The sequence below is a fragment of the Anopheles ziemanni genome, chromosome X (genome assembly GCF_943734765.1).
Source record: "Anopheles ziemanni chromosome X, idAnoZiCoDA_A2_x.2, whole genome shotgun sequence".
NCBI classification, from domain to species: Eukaryota; Metazoa; Arthropoda; class Insecta; order Diptera; family Culicidae; genus Anopheles; species Anopheles ziemanni.
The window spans coordinates 13,500,974-13,518,099 of NC_080707.1; the positions used below are offsets into that span (position 1 = coordinate 13,500,974).

Here is a 17,126-nt window from a genome sequence, read left to right on the forward strand (position 1 = left end):
ACACGATGCCATGATGTTCAACAATCGATGGGTTGCTTCTCGCGAGGCGAAACAATGGCAACCGTGCCGATGCTGTGTGCTGCGAACTGCCGCGTAGAGCGTGTCGACGTCAAGCGACCGACGAGCGTCACCTAAGGCCGGCAGCCAGGCCCAGCTCTGTTCCGGGAGGAGCGGGTGTCTCGGTTTTGCGTTGTTTGTTTAGTTGTCAACGTGTTTTTGTTTCGTTTCGGTTAAGTTCGACGGGAACGCAATGAACAGTAGGACAGTGCAATTTATCGGGTGAACGAGCAAAATAAACCACTGCATCAGTGGGAGTCACGGACCGGTTACCGGTTAATTCCTCTGAGCGGAGCGGAACTAGCGCGCGGTTTTTCCTCTCTCTCTCTCTAAGGTCTTTAATTCTAATACCCTTGCGAACCTAGAGCGAAGTGGTCTGCGAGTCGAGAAGCGACTGGGAGAGGAACGTTACCATCTGCTGTTGATAATTAAATTGATCGTTAGTTGCTGGAGGGGAGAGTACTCCTGAGTACCGAACGCCGACACTTGGCGATCCTTAGGCGGTGGCCGCGCATCCTAAACAGGTTTCATCGTATCGTGTTCGTGCGTAGTTAGCTAGGAAGTAAGTGTGTATGTGTGTCTGTGTGCGTGTGTAAGTGTGCGTATCAAACCTCTCTCACTCTGAGTGTTGCGTGTCTATCTGTCCATCCGTAGGTGTGCGTGTTCTAAGTATGCGCTAAGGCATAGGCAAAGGTAGGCACCGAAACCGGCGGGCGGTTATCTAAGCGTTCCGTCTCCTGAACTCCTGAAACTCACTCGATCGCGTTGCAAGGTGTCGTGTGATGGTACTCTGAACAGTGTGTCGCACGCGTGTGCCATCGAACTCGCTCAGTGTTCCTCATTCAAGCCAGTTGCGCGTAATTTGATCGCCGTGACGTGAACTTGATTCATCCCTGGTCGGGTTTCGACTGGGTAGTGCATAGGACTCGTGCGACCCGAGGTTTGCCACGGACCGCCAGGCAGGCAGGGGGGACGCCATTGCTAGGGGGACACACTCCGCGGGCTTCTAGCATACCCCTCCCCCGCCCCGCCCCGCTCCAGCAAAGACCCGGGCTCGGACGGCTCGAATGGCATCGCGCGGTCTCGCAAGCTCACAGCACGGTCGTACGAAACAGCTTTAGCAGTCATGAAACTACTGAGCCCGCTGAGGGCTTTGGTACTCGCCCTCATCATGGCACTTGCCGAATCAGCTGGAGGTAGGTGACGTCGACGCGCTTGGCGAGGGAGCTCTCATTTCGCTCCCTACTTTTACTTCCACATAATTCACCATCATCCTTAAACAAAAACCCGAAGTCTCTAACATCCTATACATCAGTCACCATACGTTGGTGGGACGAGCGTGGGAACATACATTCGTTCCTCGGACAAATCAAGATCGACTAAACGAATGCGTGTTCGCATTACACAACTCTACGCCATTGATCTTAATTATTTCCCTAGATCCTAATGAGTTCTCGAGCTGGAGCTGCAAGAACACTTATAAACTTTATTGTAAAACTGGTGCAAGAAGCACTATCCGTGGCCCCGGCTCCTGCATCCGTCCTCAACCCTTCGTTCTTTTCAATTCCAGAAAGCAGATTTTCTGAAAGAAAACGAGCAAAGAACGACCGCTTTTCCTTTGCCGTAGAAGCAGCAGTTTGCCACACACGTACTCGCACGTTCTCTCGTGCGCCGGCCTGGATTTTCACCTCTTTAATCCCATCGGTGCAGCGGAATCGTTCGATTAGCGAACGAAGCCGTTCGACGGGAGCGGAAAAGATGGATGGCAGTGCTGAAGAGGGGGAGGGAAAATAAATTAGATTTTAGTGCTGCGTGGTGAAAAGCGGCAAAGCGGGGTTCTTCTCCACCCGCCTGGGTCTAGTATTATTGCACCGGTTATTGTTATTGTTATTATTATTGTAGCACTTGCTGCACCCCCTGTTCGGTGTGCCCAGCTGCAACACCATATTTCATCCGCGGTGATGCCAAACTGCCAGCCTTCCAAAGCGCTCCCTAATAGATTGCTGCACGAACTCTGCTGCAGTGAGTCGAACCAAGCGTTCCAAAAAAGAAAATGGCAGGCGAAAGGTTGTCCGCGTCGTGCCGGTATTTTCTTTGCAGCTGGCTCAATGCGTTGACCTCATCTTCGAGTGAGGGTTCGAGATATCGCAGTGGCGAGATAAAGCGTTCGGTCGATCCAGTTGATTACGTCGAGAATGGCGGTCTTGTTTGTTTCTTTTTTTGACTAGCAGCAGCTTTATCCGCAGGCGAGTTTTTACTTCAACATCGAGGAGGTGGAAATTGCTGCACCATAATCTATCAGTTATCGATCCAAGTCGGCAAGTCGACGGCAGACTGGGCGACGGGATGGATACACTGCACATTTGCTCGCCATCCTTCCAATGTTTGTGAGTGTATGGAGAAGCCTTTCAAAATCATCTGTTCATATTCTGATTACAGCCGCACTCAAGAATCAGTAGTCTATTGAAAGTAAACACTTTGGGTGGCATGGAATACTCATGGACTATGATGGTAGGTATGAGCTGCTATTCCTTTTAGAGATTTTAATCCGACTGAACAATCATCAAGAAGCTTATTACGTATCAGTATAAACTATACTATAAAATAAGGTATCAGTAACCACAGAGATTTAAATTCATAGCCGGTATCGAAAAAGAGTGACCTCCAGGTAGGGATTCAAATCCTAAGATATTGCGAAAGTATTAATAATCACCAAAGAGATTTTAATCCGGTTCAAGGAATCAAATACCAAACGGGTTTGAATTTCAACCAGGTTGTCTAGAAAAACGATTATAAAAGTAAAGTGACTGTCAAATAATGCGGATATGCACTACTTCATTTAATAGAAGTAGGCTAAAACTACTTTTCTTTTTTTTGAACAAATAATACCTCTAAACCTGTATATTGCTTACTCTAATGTAGTGTTGTGCATTACGAAGCTGCAGGTGAGATTCATTAAGAGGAATCTTCCACCTAAGATTCATTCAGATTGATTGATAAATCTTTTGCGCTTCGATTCTTAAAACCTTGATGTATGTTTTGAATCCTTAATGAATCTTTATGGTTCTTTCTTTGGCGTGGATGAAGTGAATAAACAAAAGATGTTTCTTTTTAACTTTACTCTTGTGGGATTCAAATTCATGTTTCAGATTCGAATACTTGATTGAGATTCGAATCCCGAACTAAGATTCGATTTCTTGATCGGATTCAAATCTCTGTTCAAACCATTTTTGTTTTACTCACTCTTGAAATTAGAATGTTTTCTTGGGATTAGGAGTTACCAAAATTGTCCGTAAGTTAACTGAATTCACTTCAATCAAATCAATAAAGATTCTATTCACTCACTGATTCTTGCCAAGTATGCACATCACTATTTGGTAGAGATTCTTTCAGTATTACCTCAAATACGGCTAGGTATGTTTTGATTCTGCTCTTTGTGTGAGCTGTTCCAATGGTTTTCACTAATGTTCGGCAACACTGTACGTCTATGAGAAGCCAAAGTTTATATTGCTTTACTATTTTTCTTTTATTCTTCTCTTGCACCCTTTTTGGCATGGCATAAAACATATCATTCTCTACAAAGTTGAGCTGGGTTTTCGGGCGCTCGTGTGAAAGTTTTCCCAGCGGCAAAGTTTCGCTCGCCGGCCCGGAGGTTCATTTCCTGCAGCAGTAGCGGATCTCCATCCGCAGCAGCCCTGATTGGCCATTTCTTCAGCCAGCGAGGGCATCCCAGATATAGGACACCGTTTTCAAGCACCACGCGTAATGAAGTTTGTGTGCCGCTTTTATCGCACAAATTCACGTCCCATGCTGTTTCTTTCTGCGGACACCCACACACTGTCCGCGTCCGGGCAGTCAATCAATCGGGCGTTTCATCATCAGCGAAACTGCGTGGAGTACCTGATTTGATTAGAAAGCATCCGACGCATGATAGGGTAAGAAAAAGGGCCTCCGAGATCCGGGAAACTCTTCCGGCCGTACTTGCCATATGCTGAACCTGTTCGGTTTTGATTCAACCCCTTTTCCTCCTTTTCTCTTTCCCTCTCTCCTGTTGCGATTACTCGACGCAGCAGGGATGGGATAATAAGATGCTAGCAATATTTCAGATCGTCGTTTGGGAAATAGCAAAAGGTTAGACGCTGATTTGTTCTCTTCTACGAAATGTGCGTCCAAAACCCAGTACGCACCAACACTAACTTGGCGAAAAGGGAACATCCGTTCGCAAAGGTTGTGCATAAGTTCTTTTGTATCGATTTTTGCCTAGACGCACAAAATACTTTGCACGGGAAGGAACTTTGTCGCTTCGTTTAAGTGGGGATGATGAGGAAGGCCTTCCGGATACAAGGGAACCGGTCGGAAAGCTACGCATCTCTGCCCTTCTATAAGGATTCCCTGTGCGAGACAAGACTGGTATTTTGGTTCCCCAACGGGCTTGTGACGCTCGTTTGTCTTGCGGATCTCCGTGGTTAGGAGCTGCAAACATTTTTGGGATGTAGCAACGCGAAAGTGTTGTGGAACGCGTAGGCTTCCCGGGATTAATTCGACACCGCGTACACTGAAGCTCCCGGGCAACGCCGGTCCTAGGTGTCGTCATGTGCATTCGGAGTTGCGGCCCCGTGGGAATCGTTTGATTGATTCGTGCTCCCGGGCTCGAGGCTCCGCTCGAGATACTAAGCTTTACCGAAATCTACTGCAGGAACCTCCGCGCTCTCATTGGTCCCCAGCCTATGCCTAGCCGCTTGATTAGCTCCACTGGGAGTCGGTTTTGTGGAGGTTCTGAAACATAAAAGGTTGCTACATCGTTCAAGTTAGGCAGCATTGCGTATAAATTGTTGAATTCGGTTGCAATAAGAGGAGTTCTATCACTAGTTACTCAGAAGTAGGGATATATCCAGAATTACCTAGGACATCGTCTATTTCGCGTTTTACGCAAAATAGTTGAAGTTCCTTTTAGTCAGTTATCATAAACTCCACGCGGGTGTAAAATTGTATCGATAGGTTCGACTTCTATTTTGTGTTAGCGATGTCCAAGGTAACACTGCAGAATGCAGGAGACTGGCCCTGTATGAGTTCCCATTGTCAGCTGGCGATGCCCCAATCCCCTTCTCATCCGGTGATTCTCGGTTTGGGGAAAATAAATTACAGAGCGCCGTCGACACCGCTCCACCGTCGCCGGCCATTACGGTTATGACATTGACGGGAGCCAGGGAAAAACTGCTAAGGGTGTCTGACAAGGGCAGTCTCTCCGCGATGATCGAGTTAACCGAAACACCGGTCGGTCTGAATGCACGCTCCCAGTTGAGGGCTATTTGCGGCTGAAGCTAATGCCTCCGAAAACCGAATACGCAATTCATTCACGCTCCCGTCTATCCATCAGGTCTCAGAGTTCTAGCCTCGGACCTCGCAGGTCTATTGATGGTTCGCCTGGACGTTCGACCTGGCCCCGTTTTCACGCCAGGGCACGCAACCGTCAATCGTGCCTGGTCCAAATCGGAGTCGCCCAAGCGTTTTTGCGTGACCTGCCGAAGTCAGATTATCACTTTATTACAAGCTCGATTGGTTGCCGCGGGCCCCAGTCCCGTCTCCCTCCAGGTAGCTAACCCCCTCAGGGTGTGGCCTGAACCATAAATCATTATAAATAAATGATTTCGCGAATGGCAGCAGCGAAAAGCCTGCAATGTTCTGTTTGGATAATTTCGTTAGAGAACCGTGCCCGGTCCCCGGTTGGTAGTGATGGTGGTGGTGATGGTGGTGGTCCGTTTGGTTACGCAACAACATCGTTGCGGCCGGTAGCGAGAGGGACTTCCACGTGACACCCTGAGTGCCGCCCCGAAGGCCTTTCATCGGGAGGTTCAGCATCCGGCGAACCGATGGACACGATTGCATCATCCCCTCCAGCCTTCACGTGCCCTCCCTTGGCCGCGGTGAAATGCTGGTACGATGCCCACGCACCGATGTCCGGTCCGATTACGACACGAACACAACAAAACCCGGCTGGCTGAACTCGGGAACGAATGTCTCGGAGGCTTGCTGCCATAATTTCCGCAATATTTCCACTCCGCGAGGCGCGTCCCACGTTCTCCGCTGTCCTCAGACGTTGGCAAGCTGGTACTCTGACGTTTGAAAGCCTTCCTTGGGTTCGCTACCATTAATGTGAGTGTTTTTTTTTGTTTTGTTCTGCTAGAGCTAGTTTTCCCCCTCCCGAAATGACGAATGCGTTTCGTGAAAAATATAGTTTTGTCCTGGATTACATAGCCATACGCCTCTCCTTCTCCTACCCGCGCCCCAGGAGACTTTCCTCGGAGGGTGGTGAGGGATGAAAAATGAACAAACGATTCCGGTTCAAGCGAAGCGTAAGCGAAGGTTACCCGTTTAGTGCACCTGAGCGTGTGGAGAAAAATGGGGGGAAAAAACAACACGACGGCCTACCTCGGCTTTTCCACTTTTCCACGCGCGACCGGAAAAACCATTCGCTCATCGTTGAACATTAAAGCCGAGCGGCGTGTGGTTTAGAATCGAGGTTGGGTTCCCGTTCGACGGCTGGCGCTAATACCGCGCTCATTAGCGTCAGCAACGGTGCCTGGTTTTTTGGTGGAAAAACCCCCGATTGTGTTTTCCCGATGCGAACACGCGCGAATAATAGAAAGCGTCAAACAAAGTTGCTTGTGGTTCTCCACTTTCGAAGTGTTTGAGCCTAATAACTTAAGGCACTGGTGAGGCGCGCCGATGGAGCAGAGAGCAAACCCGGTTCCCGTGAACAACCGGGCGTCTCCATTCAGCCCCGGGCGGCTGTAGCGGTTGCCTGCGCAATAGCTTTTCCACCACGGAACTCCACAAACCTATCAAGCTTCACTTTTCCCGAACCGGAGAGGAAAACCGGTGCTGATGAATTTGTCATCCATCACCCGCAGACGCCGTGCGACGCCTCGAACCATCGAACAACCATCCCCACCCGCATCCCCCTCACTCCACCCCTGAGGGCCACGAAAATAATCACCAGGTTTGAGTGCCGGAGGATATTTTCCACCATTCACCGGGCTTGATGACATGCTGCTTCTCCCGATTTTAGGGTGGGTAGGGAAAAGGGATCAGGCGAAGCAATTTTTTCGATTAACCCCACCAGTCCCCCCCCCCCCCCCCCTCCCTCCTCTCCTTCTTCTTTGCCCCGTTGGCACAACGGCACCAATCGTAATTTATTCGAAGAAACGAAAATCTTAATTGAATAGCGAAACACGCGTCGCGAAAACGTGCCCTCGTATTTACATGCGTGTGTGTGTATGTGTACCAAGTTGGGCTGACACGGCCACGCACAACCAATCTGGTGCCACCTTCGCGCGACATGTTCCCGAAACCTTAGCAGAACACCCTTTCCCGAACGGAAAACCCCATTCCTGACGGGGCCATTATTCTCAACTACATGAACAATACCAATGTGCACGGGCGTGTCTATGGGTGTGTGAGAGGCGAACGCAAGTGATAATAAAAATAAATCTTGTTGCGCCCCCCACCCAACCAAATCAAGGAAAGCACATATGCAAACGCGCACCGGGTGAGTGTGGAGGCGTTATTTCTTTGTTATTTTAAATCATGATCAAAATGGCGCACCTCGTCGCGACAGGGGGTGGAGGATATATCTTTTTTCATACCACTTCGAGGTGCTCACCAGCTCTCCCGTTTCCCGATTCGGTTTCCGAAAACCCAGCGAACAACTTCGTGTTTGGATTTTTGAACCATTAATTTGAAGCACAATGGGGCCGAGAATGTGCTCAGCAATGCTCGATGCTCGAGATAATTGCTTAAGCCCTCGCGCCTGGGGTCGTTAGTGATTAGCTTTTTTCCACCGAAGCGTTGGCAAGGAAGAAACTAAGCCAACGGTTATCCGTAATGTAACATCATACCGCATTAAAATTGAAACGATAAAATAAAGAAAATATCTAACATGTCAAAACTTTGTGGGTAAAACAGAGTGGCATCTTTTAAAGGCTTCATAACAATTAAAAAGTGGCCGATACAATTGGCTAAATCAAGGAAGATCTTTCAAGACTTTTATCATTTAATTTGTAAAGCCATATTTTTAACTGTAAACACATGTTACATAATCGATTTTATAAAAAAACACATTCTCTTACGATTAAATAACGACATTAGAAAATTCAATAAAGTGATCTAGAATTGGAGGAACCTGCATAAAACTTGCTTTATGTTATTAAAAATATTTTAAATAGGTTTTACACAAGAAAAACAGGAAGGAAAATGGCTCTCAAGCAGAGGAATAAAGTAAAAACATTGCACAAATCATCATTGTCACTATTTGATTGTAAATCGTTCGCAAAAACAGGCAAAATATTGTAAATTTGAATCTTTTGCAGAACAGGCCTTAAATTAAAGTATTATAATTAAAAAACTGCACGTTGTTTATGTAGTTCAAAAATAAATTGAATCAGTAAATAAAAGCGTAATTTGTATTAAAAAATAGATATTTCTGCATTGAAAAAAGGTTTAAAGATAATGTGCAAGAGTAACTACTATGTCGAGGACTCATCACAGATGAGATTTGAAACAAAACATTAATTCATGAAACCCGATAATTTTGCGGGGCATAGTTGAGGGTATATTTAGCCATTTATACTTAAACCTCAAACGAAGTTTATATTGATAACGCCCACTTATAATCAGTGGATGGAAATTTCTCTCATCTCTATTTTGCAAAACATAGAAATACGATTGTTAAAAAATTTCATGAATCGTTATTTAACTGCTATCTAGTAGGTTCTTAATCAAAACCAAAAATCACTCCTGCATAATGTTAAAAAATAATTTAAACTTTGTTACTGAATTGTGTTACACCAAAGGTTAACCATTATTTTAAGCTGAGAAAATGTTGTGGAAAATGTTTTTTCATGTTGCTACAATTGCAAAAGCAATATTACCTCAAGATTGCAAAACCCTCCGTCGCTCAGCCACACGCAAACATGCACATTCCACGCACCGCACGCCTGTTCAATTTCGTGGCGAAGTGCAATGGAACCGAGCAGGGGGGGGGGGGGGGGGAGAAGGGCGGAGGGATCCTAAAATATGCGCCCCACTCACTGCGGCATCAAATATTCAACGCTCGGTTCGGTGGGCTTCGATGGATGGATCATCCGTTTGCCAGCCGAAAAAGTTCTCGCTCGGTTCGGGCCCGAAAAAGAAGCGTCCCGGGTCGAAAACCGAGGCCCCAGAGCCTCTGGCCTCTGATATGCCCGTTAACCTCTTGCGAAAGATTATGCATGGATAATAAGCCAGCTATCTGTGCATGTACTTGTTTTTCTTCTCCGGTTTTTGGTTTATATTTACTCTTGTTACCCCTCGAATCCGGCATCTTTCGGATGTGTATGTGAGTCTATGTTTGCGGGTTGATTTGAGGCATCGCCCCAACATCCATGGAAACAGCACCATATAGTGCACTTTCGAGCTGATAACTGTGTACGAAGGGCACGATAACGATGATCGTGATGGCTGCGGTTTGCGTTATTGGAATTTTTGTTTTTCCACCCGAACGAAGTAGCTGGTTGATGTACGCTGGCTGTTTGCAAAAAGGGAAGCCCTCCACAACCGTTTCGAGTGCAAGTGAATGATGTGATAGGCCTCGTTGTTCGGCTACACGAGTGGTACAAATGTTTCGCTCGAATGGCTTGTGTTCGGGTGTGGTTTGGAATATAAATAACAAATAAACAATCCACTATCGCCCTTACCTTACCGATGCACCTGCTCACCACTTGATTGGGAGAGGGGTGGGGGGAAGCATTTGATTCATGGCAAACGAAACGCTGTAAATTATGTTCCCCATGATTGTTCCGTCCAGTTTCGTTATCAAATCGCGCACTCCAGCGTTTGTAATCCGTAAGCAATTTGTTTTCCACCACCCCTATATAGCGCTAGGTGAAATGATGTCGAACATCAAATGTCAGCTTTTCCTGCCCCACTGGAATGGTTTTCGGGATGCCTCTAGCTTTCGGCTTGAGTAAATGGGAAGGGGAAAGCAAAAAACCGAACACAAGTAGATAGGCGTCAAACATTGGGATTATTAGGGAACAAATTACCGCTGAAGCGGATGCTCGCGAGCGTTATTAGATTTTGAAGGGCTCGCGAACAAGCTACTTGATGTTTGTAAGGTAATGTGGAGCAGTATACTCCCATTAAGTAAAACACACTTTTTTTCCGTTACTTCAATCGTTAAAAAACGATAAAAGTTTTCATATGTTAAATTTCTAAACAATTTATTAATAAACCAAAAACACAAAAACAGTTTGTTAACACGTTCGCTACAAATGACCGACATTGATAGTGAGTGACAGGGAACCCGGAACTTGTCATTAAACACTTATATTATTACCCTAATACAGTGGTAGACTATGGTAAATGTACAAATTTATCCTTTGGAAAGCTTGGACTATTTGTCATTGGTTGGAAATTAAGTCTCATTATTTGTTTTGTATGTAAATTTAATCAAAAATGATTGTACTAAAAATGTCCTAAAAACGATTGGTGTTGAACAGTTTTAATAAGTTTTTCCAAGGGTTTTACAACATTTACTCGTGCAGCAAAACGACTCAAACAAACAGAAGAAGGACCGAGGTTGCTTGTCGAAAGGTCATTCTACGCAGAGCCAAAAGTAAACAGTCTAGTATTGAACGCGCATTACAAACATTGGTTTGGATAGTTTGGTGCAGTATTGGAAATACAGCTTGTGAATTAGTTCATTTCTGATTGCCCAACAGCTATTAAATATCCGGCCCGATCTGTTTATTGCCTCTTATACATGCTGTCTTTATATTTACATCAGCCTTGCAGGTAGTACTTCTGACGAAGTAAATATTAGAAATTTTGCCATTTTGTCGATCTGTTATATTAAAACACAGTTGAGCACCACAAAAAGACAAGAAATTTACTAAAATTTCGTATCAAAACCTGTCAGATGTCCGTTTCAATGATGGGTATCCTCAAGTTGTTCTTTTTTGGTGGTGCATTAAGACCTATTATATGTATTTTCAATGCCAGGACGTTTGGTTTTTCCGCTGGCCTTTAACATTTGGAGATTGTTAAAATAGTTTGATTTCTGTTTTCATATTCAGAAACCATGAAATAGGCCGGGCTGTTTTAGGTAATATATTTAGTACAATAATATTCGACAAACGTTGGTTATACAATTTATTAAACTAATAGTTTTCGTTCCAGAGAACAAATTTTTGTCATTACTGTAGCCTGATACTGTATTAGTGCACTACTATATTAGTGTTAAGGGCCCATGTAGATTGCAGAATGGATGACGTAGTAGTAAATATGTTAAACGGTTCCAACGGTGGTACTAAAAACCTACAGGTGCATCTTACCCCACAAGGTCATCATGAAACACTTTCTCTTACATACATGCTGTTCAGCTGAGTTAAATACAGTTGCTATGTCACTCCAGTGACACTTTTTCATGTGTTTTCAAAAGCCTTCAAAAAGTCTTGGAATCGTACAAAACGAGAATCAAAACAACTGCCCAGACAACTTTCCCACAACTGTCAACTCCGGCAGCAGTTGACAACAGTTTTCTCATCCTTAATTAACATGCTGGCTACCGAGAAACGGTGGGTGGCACACACTCTCTGAAGCGAAAAGAAGGCCACAAAGTCTGTCGGTCTTGGCCGGTTGGCTCGTTCCTTCGAGGAGACAAAACCTTTTTGGACGCTGCACGCGAGGGTTTCCATCACTCGCGCGCCGAAAGTGACTGTCACGCAGCCGACGTTACATCATCATACCTGTCAGGCGAACCTCACGGACCTTTTGCGGAGGAACTTTTCCCCATCCGCTGTAATGCTACCAACGTTCCAGCGTACCTGCCCGGTTGCCCGAAATGTAATACGAGCGTGATAACAAGCAACACACCGCAACCAGTTGTCAACAGCCAAAACCTATCCTTTATTGTTCCCAGCTCGGTAGAGACATTCCTTTCATTCTGACAGCAACTTGCGGTGTGGGAAAAGGAGCTGCAGTCAATCTTAATTAAGTCTTCCGAACGGAAGGGGGGAACTGGTGGTCGTCGCGATTGCCATACGTGACCATCTTTTTGATTGACTGCAATTACCGTAAAACGCAGGCACTTCTGACAATAAACGTTTGAATTAAAACAAATTTGACATATTTGAACGAATTCTTCATGCAAAAACGGAAAGCAATAACAAACTTTCTGTTGAAGGCAAAATAAAGAGTGGCATTTCTTTTGGGTTCAGGAGAAGTTTGACAGCTTTAACATTTAAATTAGATCCGTCGTGGTTAAAACATTAAACTAACTACGATTATATGATGGAACTTCCAGCTTTATCACGGAGTGAACTTGTTTGATGGTGTGAGACATTTCCTGTCCACCGAACTCATCCGATTTGGATTTTGGACTATTTCGTCACTTATGAAAAGCACCTACAAACTTATTTGGAAGCAATGGATCTAGCTCAAATTCCAACAGAGGTCGTAACAGCATGGAGTTCTTAAATGTTGCAGCTTTTTTCAAGCCATACGGCGATGATTGGTAGAAAAACCTGGTACTTTATGTTCCTTCTGAAACACGTTGCGGTATATTTCAAATGTTGGGGTTCCCTATGAGGTCCCTAAACTCCCATTGAACTTATGGCCTTCGTGGGTGAAAATATGTTGTAGGCTATGCACAAAGTTCCTGTTCTTTTTGTCCAGTAGAGTATGCAATGCCTTCCGAACGTAATCAAATTTATCAGAATACATCACATACATGCCTGCCCACAATAAATCGTACCCGAAGATGATCTGAGGAGTTGAACTGGTCATGTATCGTTAATATACCCAGCATTACAAACCCTCCGAATGTCTTTCAACTACAACCAATTAGAAAAAAAAACATTGAGTACTCTTAAAGGTAGGATCTATTCCAACAGTTTAAAGTCCAAATGGTGTAGCATGTGGTTGAGTAAATCCTAGCTGATCTATGGAAGATTTTTGAAAGTACTTAAGTTCTCTTGCTATAGCCGACAACATTTTGTCCATTTCTTTTCATACAAAAGCGCCTGGAGTTGTGAGTCAATTCATAACGGAATGATGAAAATTACGCTCAATAATTTCTCAAGCTCACCCTTCCGGGCACACAAGCCCGGGCGAGTAGAACCAGCAGCTCTGAGGAGCGAAGGTACAATACTCACCCGACGTTGGAACTATGGAATTTCATCCCGAAATGGGCAGGAAACGGTTCGAGAACGGTACGATAGCAGGATACAATCGCCGCCGATAAGCACCCGAAGGAAGGTGCTCGCAAAAGGGCCAGAACCGGAAATCCGCAGAACAATGGCAGTAATCATTCATTCGTCAGAGTCGTCGATGTTCGCTTCGATGTAACCGTGGGAGGGTTTGGCGAAACGAGGGTTGGGGAAGTAATCTACTTTCCTTTACCTGATCCGATGGCTTTCACCCGTCAGCAAATCGGGGGCCATCACCGTCTCCAGTAAAAAGAGCTGAATCGGTATGTGGGAGTGTGTGTGTGTGTGTGTTTTGCTGTGAGCGATGGTACGTTAATTTATACCGCCTCGTTGCGATGTAAATACGTACCTATCGGTAAGTTAATTTATTTTAATGAGTTTACAGATTTTGCGTCGCTTGAATGGGCGAAACGAATCGCTCCTAAGCACCTGCCAAGAACCTCGGGTTGACGGTAGACCCGGTAGCGTCCTCTAGTAGGGGTTTACCATGGTTTCAGCTGGGTCTTTCACAACGCGTGACACGTAACCTGATTGAGTGAGAGAGAGTGAGTGAGATCCCCCGGTAGTCCCAAGAATTCCACCGATGGATTATTCATGGGCACGCAAAAAGGCATCATATGTGAAGCGAGGAAGAATTCCCTACCGAGCCTCATATGGAAAGAATATAATAGACGTCGCTGTCTCTGCCGGGTCGTAGTTTGTAGGCGCGTTGGCATTGGTAGCGCTTAGGCGAGCAACTATAATACGAGTACACAGCGTAGGCTCTATCCTCTCTAAAGTCCAGCGATAAAGAACTTTCGCGCTAGTTCTCAGTCTCACACAGACAGGGAACGAAATGAAACCCTCAACAAGAAGGTGGGAGTCATGACGATGATGAACCATCGCGCGGCTTAGCCCCCAAAACCTCGGCTTTCAGGCATTATTCTAGAGGTATCAAGCTAGAAAAGGCCCACCTTACAGGAGGGTGGAGTACTCGGTACCAACCACCCTACTCTGATGATAATCGGGGAGCGGCAGCTTCGGCTGGAGCTTGAAGAAATTTAATTAAATTTTAATTAAAGCTTACCGGGACTAGGGACAACGTGCGGCTTACTTGCGCACCGGAGGAATTTACCACCTCATTGAGGGATGAGGCTGAGGCGTGCGTGAGCTCGCAGATAATGCGTTTGATGTGCGTTGCATCCGTTTCGTCGCCGAGGCCCAATTAAGACTTGGTGGTGAGCGATGTGTCACGTGGTGGGGGAGGGGGGACTAACAAAATTCTAAGAAGTCGGATTTGGTGCGGGCAGAGCAATGAATCGCCAACATCGGTTTCACAAATCTTTCCCAATATCGGATGTTCCTGGAGAGGCGTCAGGAGACGGGGAGAGATAGAGATACTCAATGTGGGGGTGCTGTCACGCGTCACGTAGCTCTAAGCTTGGTTCATCGTCATACCAATCGATACAATGTATATATCTGGAATGTAGGAGCATGAACTCCTTCAAGTGGGGGATGAAACCGAGAAAACCAGATGGCATCGTTCGCTGGACGACGGTCTTTCCAGCCAGGCCGAAGCAAGTTCTTTGTTTCGCTTGGAAGACGGGAATCAGATATGGGAAGTCTCCCCTCGGCCCGGCATTGGGTCACGTGAATGTGCTGCACCACCACTTGCAGCAGCTGCACCGGCCCGAACTCCTCACGTCTCACATCTGCGGGCTACCCGGAGGTACACGCTGTTGAGTAATAAAACCGAGAGTCGTTCACCGAAGCCCTTCTCCTTGGACGGGGTCAGTTCGGTTGATTCACTTTCTTGAGAGCCGCCAACTTGCACAGACCGACCATTCTGTTCCAGCTGTGTCCATCGCCTCAACGTTAGATTAGTCCAATCGACCACCGCTAGGACTTCAGCGATCCAGCTGATGGGGATGATGACGATGACGACGACTGTCGGTCCATCCAACTCCGGCTTATAAAGCTCCGGCCAGGGCGCGGGACGTGATGTTGAACACAATGACCACCGCGAACGGCAGACGGATGGATCGAGAATTACAAATCTCTAGCCTTTCCCGGTATTCATGATCTATCTTACCCGTGGTGTATGTGTGTGTGTGTCGGCAACAAAAGCTCCAGCATCATACGACTCAACCCCTACTAGACCTTAATCCGCTTGTGTGGAATACTCTGAAGGGTGATGATATGCATGAGGGCGATGACGATGATGATGGTAGTGGCCAGCTTTCTTTTGTACCGATGAAAATTGAGCGTATCACGTGCACGGACGCGGCAGATATCATTCGGTATGCCTTCGTCTTCTTCACCCTGTGCCGACCTCAGGACTATCCCCTCCACCTCACCGTGGGTCTTTTGTTTAGTAGGAATCATATTTATCTGATGCAGCAGATGGTCGAGCTGCCGAAAAGAATCGACTGCAGCCAACGATGTAGATGTCCCGGGGAAGGTCCTCCTCCCAGGCGCGGGTTCACTGGGTGCAATCCCTGCCTCCAACTATGGGGGCGGTCCTGGTGGGCTTGAGCGAAAAAAGAAATGTGGAACGTAGTCGATAATAATTAAAACTTTATCCATTCCTTTCAAAAGCACCCACCTCGGAGTTACCCCCCCTCCCCAGCAGGTGCTGTGGGTCGAATGGAATCTAATGGTTAGGTAGAGGGGAGGGGGGGGGGTCTGCAATCGGATCCTGGGATGCCACAGGGAAAGGCCACTCCGACCAACCTCGCTTCCGATAACGGGGCTAAGTAGAGCGTTCCGCACCGAGTCGGTCATCTTCCGGCCCGCCCAGTTTAATTACGGAAACTTTACTGCTTCTTGCTTTCGAATGGACCTCTCCTCTACCCTCACTTAATCTGCCCAGCCACCCGCCCCGTTACTTATTAAAGTGTGCGAGTACGAATGCCGGGAAAAACTCCCGGGGAGAATTGACAGTCAGAATTTAATTGCAAGCCAGCTGCAACTGACCCTTCACACTAGCTGATCAACCCGCCCGTTCGCTGGCACGTTCCACGCTGTGGTCAGCTGCGGACGGGACTATGACCAGCGGTATACGCCCCCGGGTTCGTGAGGTTTTCCCTTTTCGCTTTAGAATAATCATTCACCACCCTTCAGGTTAACGGAAAAGGTCCGAACGGTGTAACGCAATTTGCTGCAAATACTAACACCATGATCATCATCATCATCACCATCATTGGAAGCGGAAAAAGGGATCACACTGTGCCACACTTTTGGGTGGGAGTAGATGATATTCCAAAAATTGTACACCGCGCACGTCGGGCAGCATTACGCGGTCGGTGCGACTACGACCCCGTTAAGGATGAATCCTTTATTGTTATTGTTTCTAATAAATCTACCGTACGTGATCGCCCTGGACGGTTTATTTCTTTCGCTCTTCGGGGGTTTTTTTCCCCCGTCAAAGAATAAACTCGTACCATGGCACAGTGGGCATTCTACGGGAACGGAAATTTAAAAGTCATCTATTATTTTACAATATTTCTCAACTTTAAAGAACCCGGTGCTTTAAACGAACTAGACCAACTAGAGTCTGTGGGTATGTTTTCAAATTACGAATCAAACGAAAAGCTAGTTTTGATGTAAAAACCCTTTACATGAATTTATTGCTATTACTTGTAAATAAACTGAAGTTGTGTTTTTTGGGGAGATATATTCTTGTGACTCGTACGACTTTTCTAAATCTTTCTTTTCTTTTTTTCTTCTTTTCCCTAAACTTTTATAATTTTTTTTTTATAACATTACTGTAATATAACTGTTTTACATAAATGTATGTGTTATGTACTGTACTACACTAATATTATATTATGTACTGTATTA

At 45.9% G+C, this 17,126-nt stretch overlaps 1 protein-coding gene across 1 annotated transcript in view; it reads left to right on the plus strand.

The window, feature by feature from the left end:
- The first annotated feature begins 1,183 nt into the window (after nucleotides 1–1,183).
- Nucleotides 1,184–17,126, plus strand: part of LOC131291103 (uncharacterized) — a 229,508-nt gene continuing 213,565 nt past the window's right edge. The window contains exon 1 of the mRNA XM_058320294.1: nucleotides 1,184–1,253. Within this exon, the coding sequence (XP_058176277.1) occupies nucleotides 1,184–1,253 (70 nt within the window). The remainder of the gene's footprint in view (nucleotides 1,254–17,126) is intronic.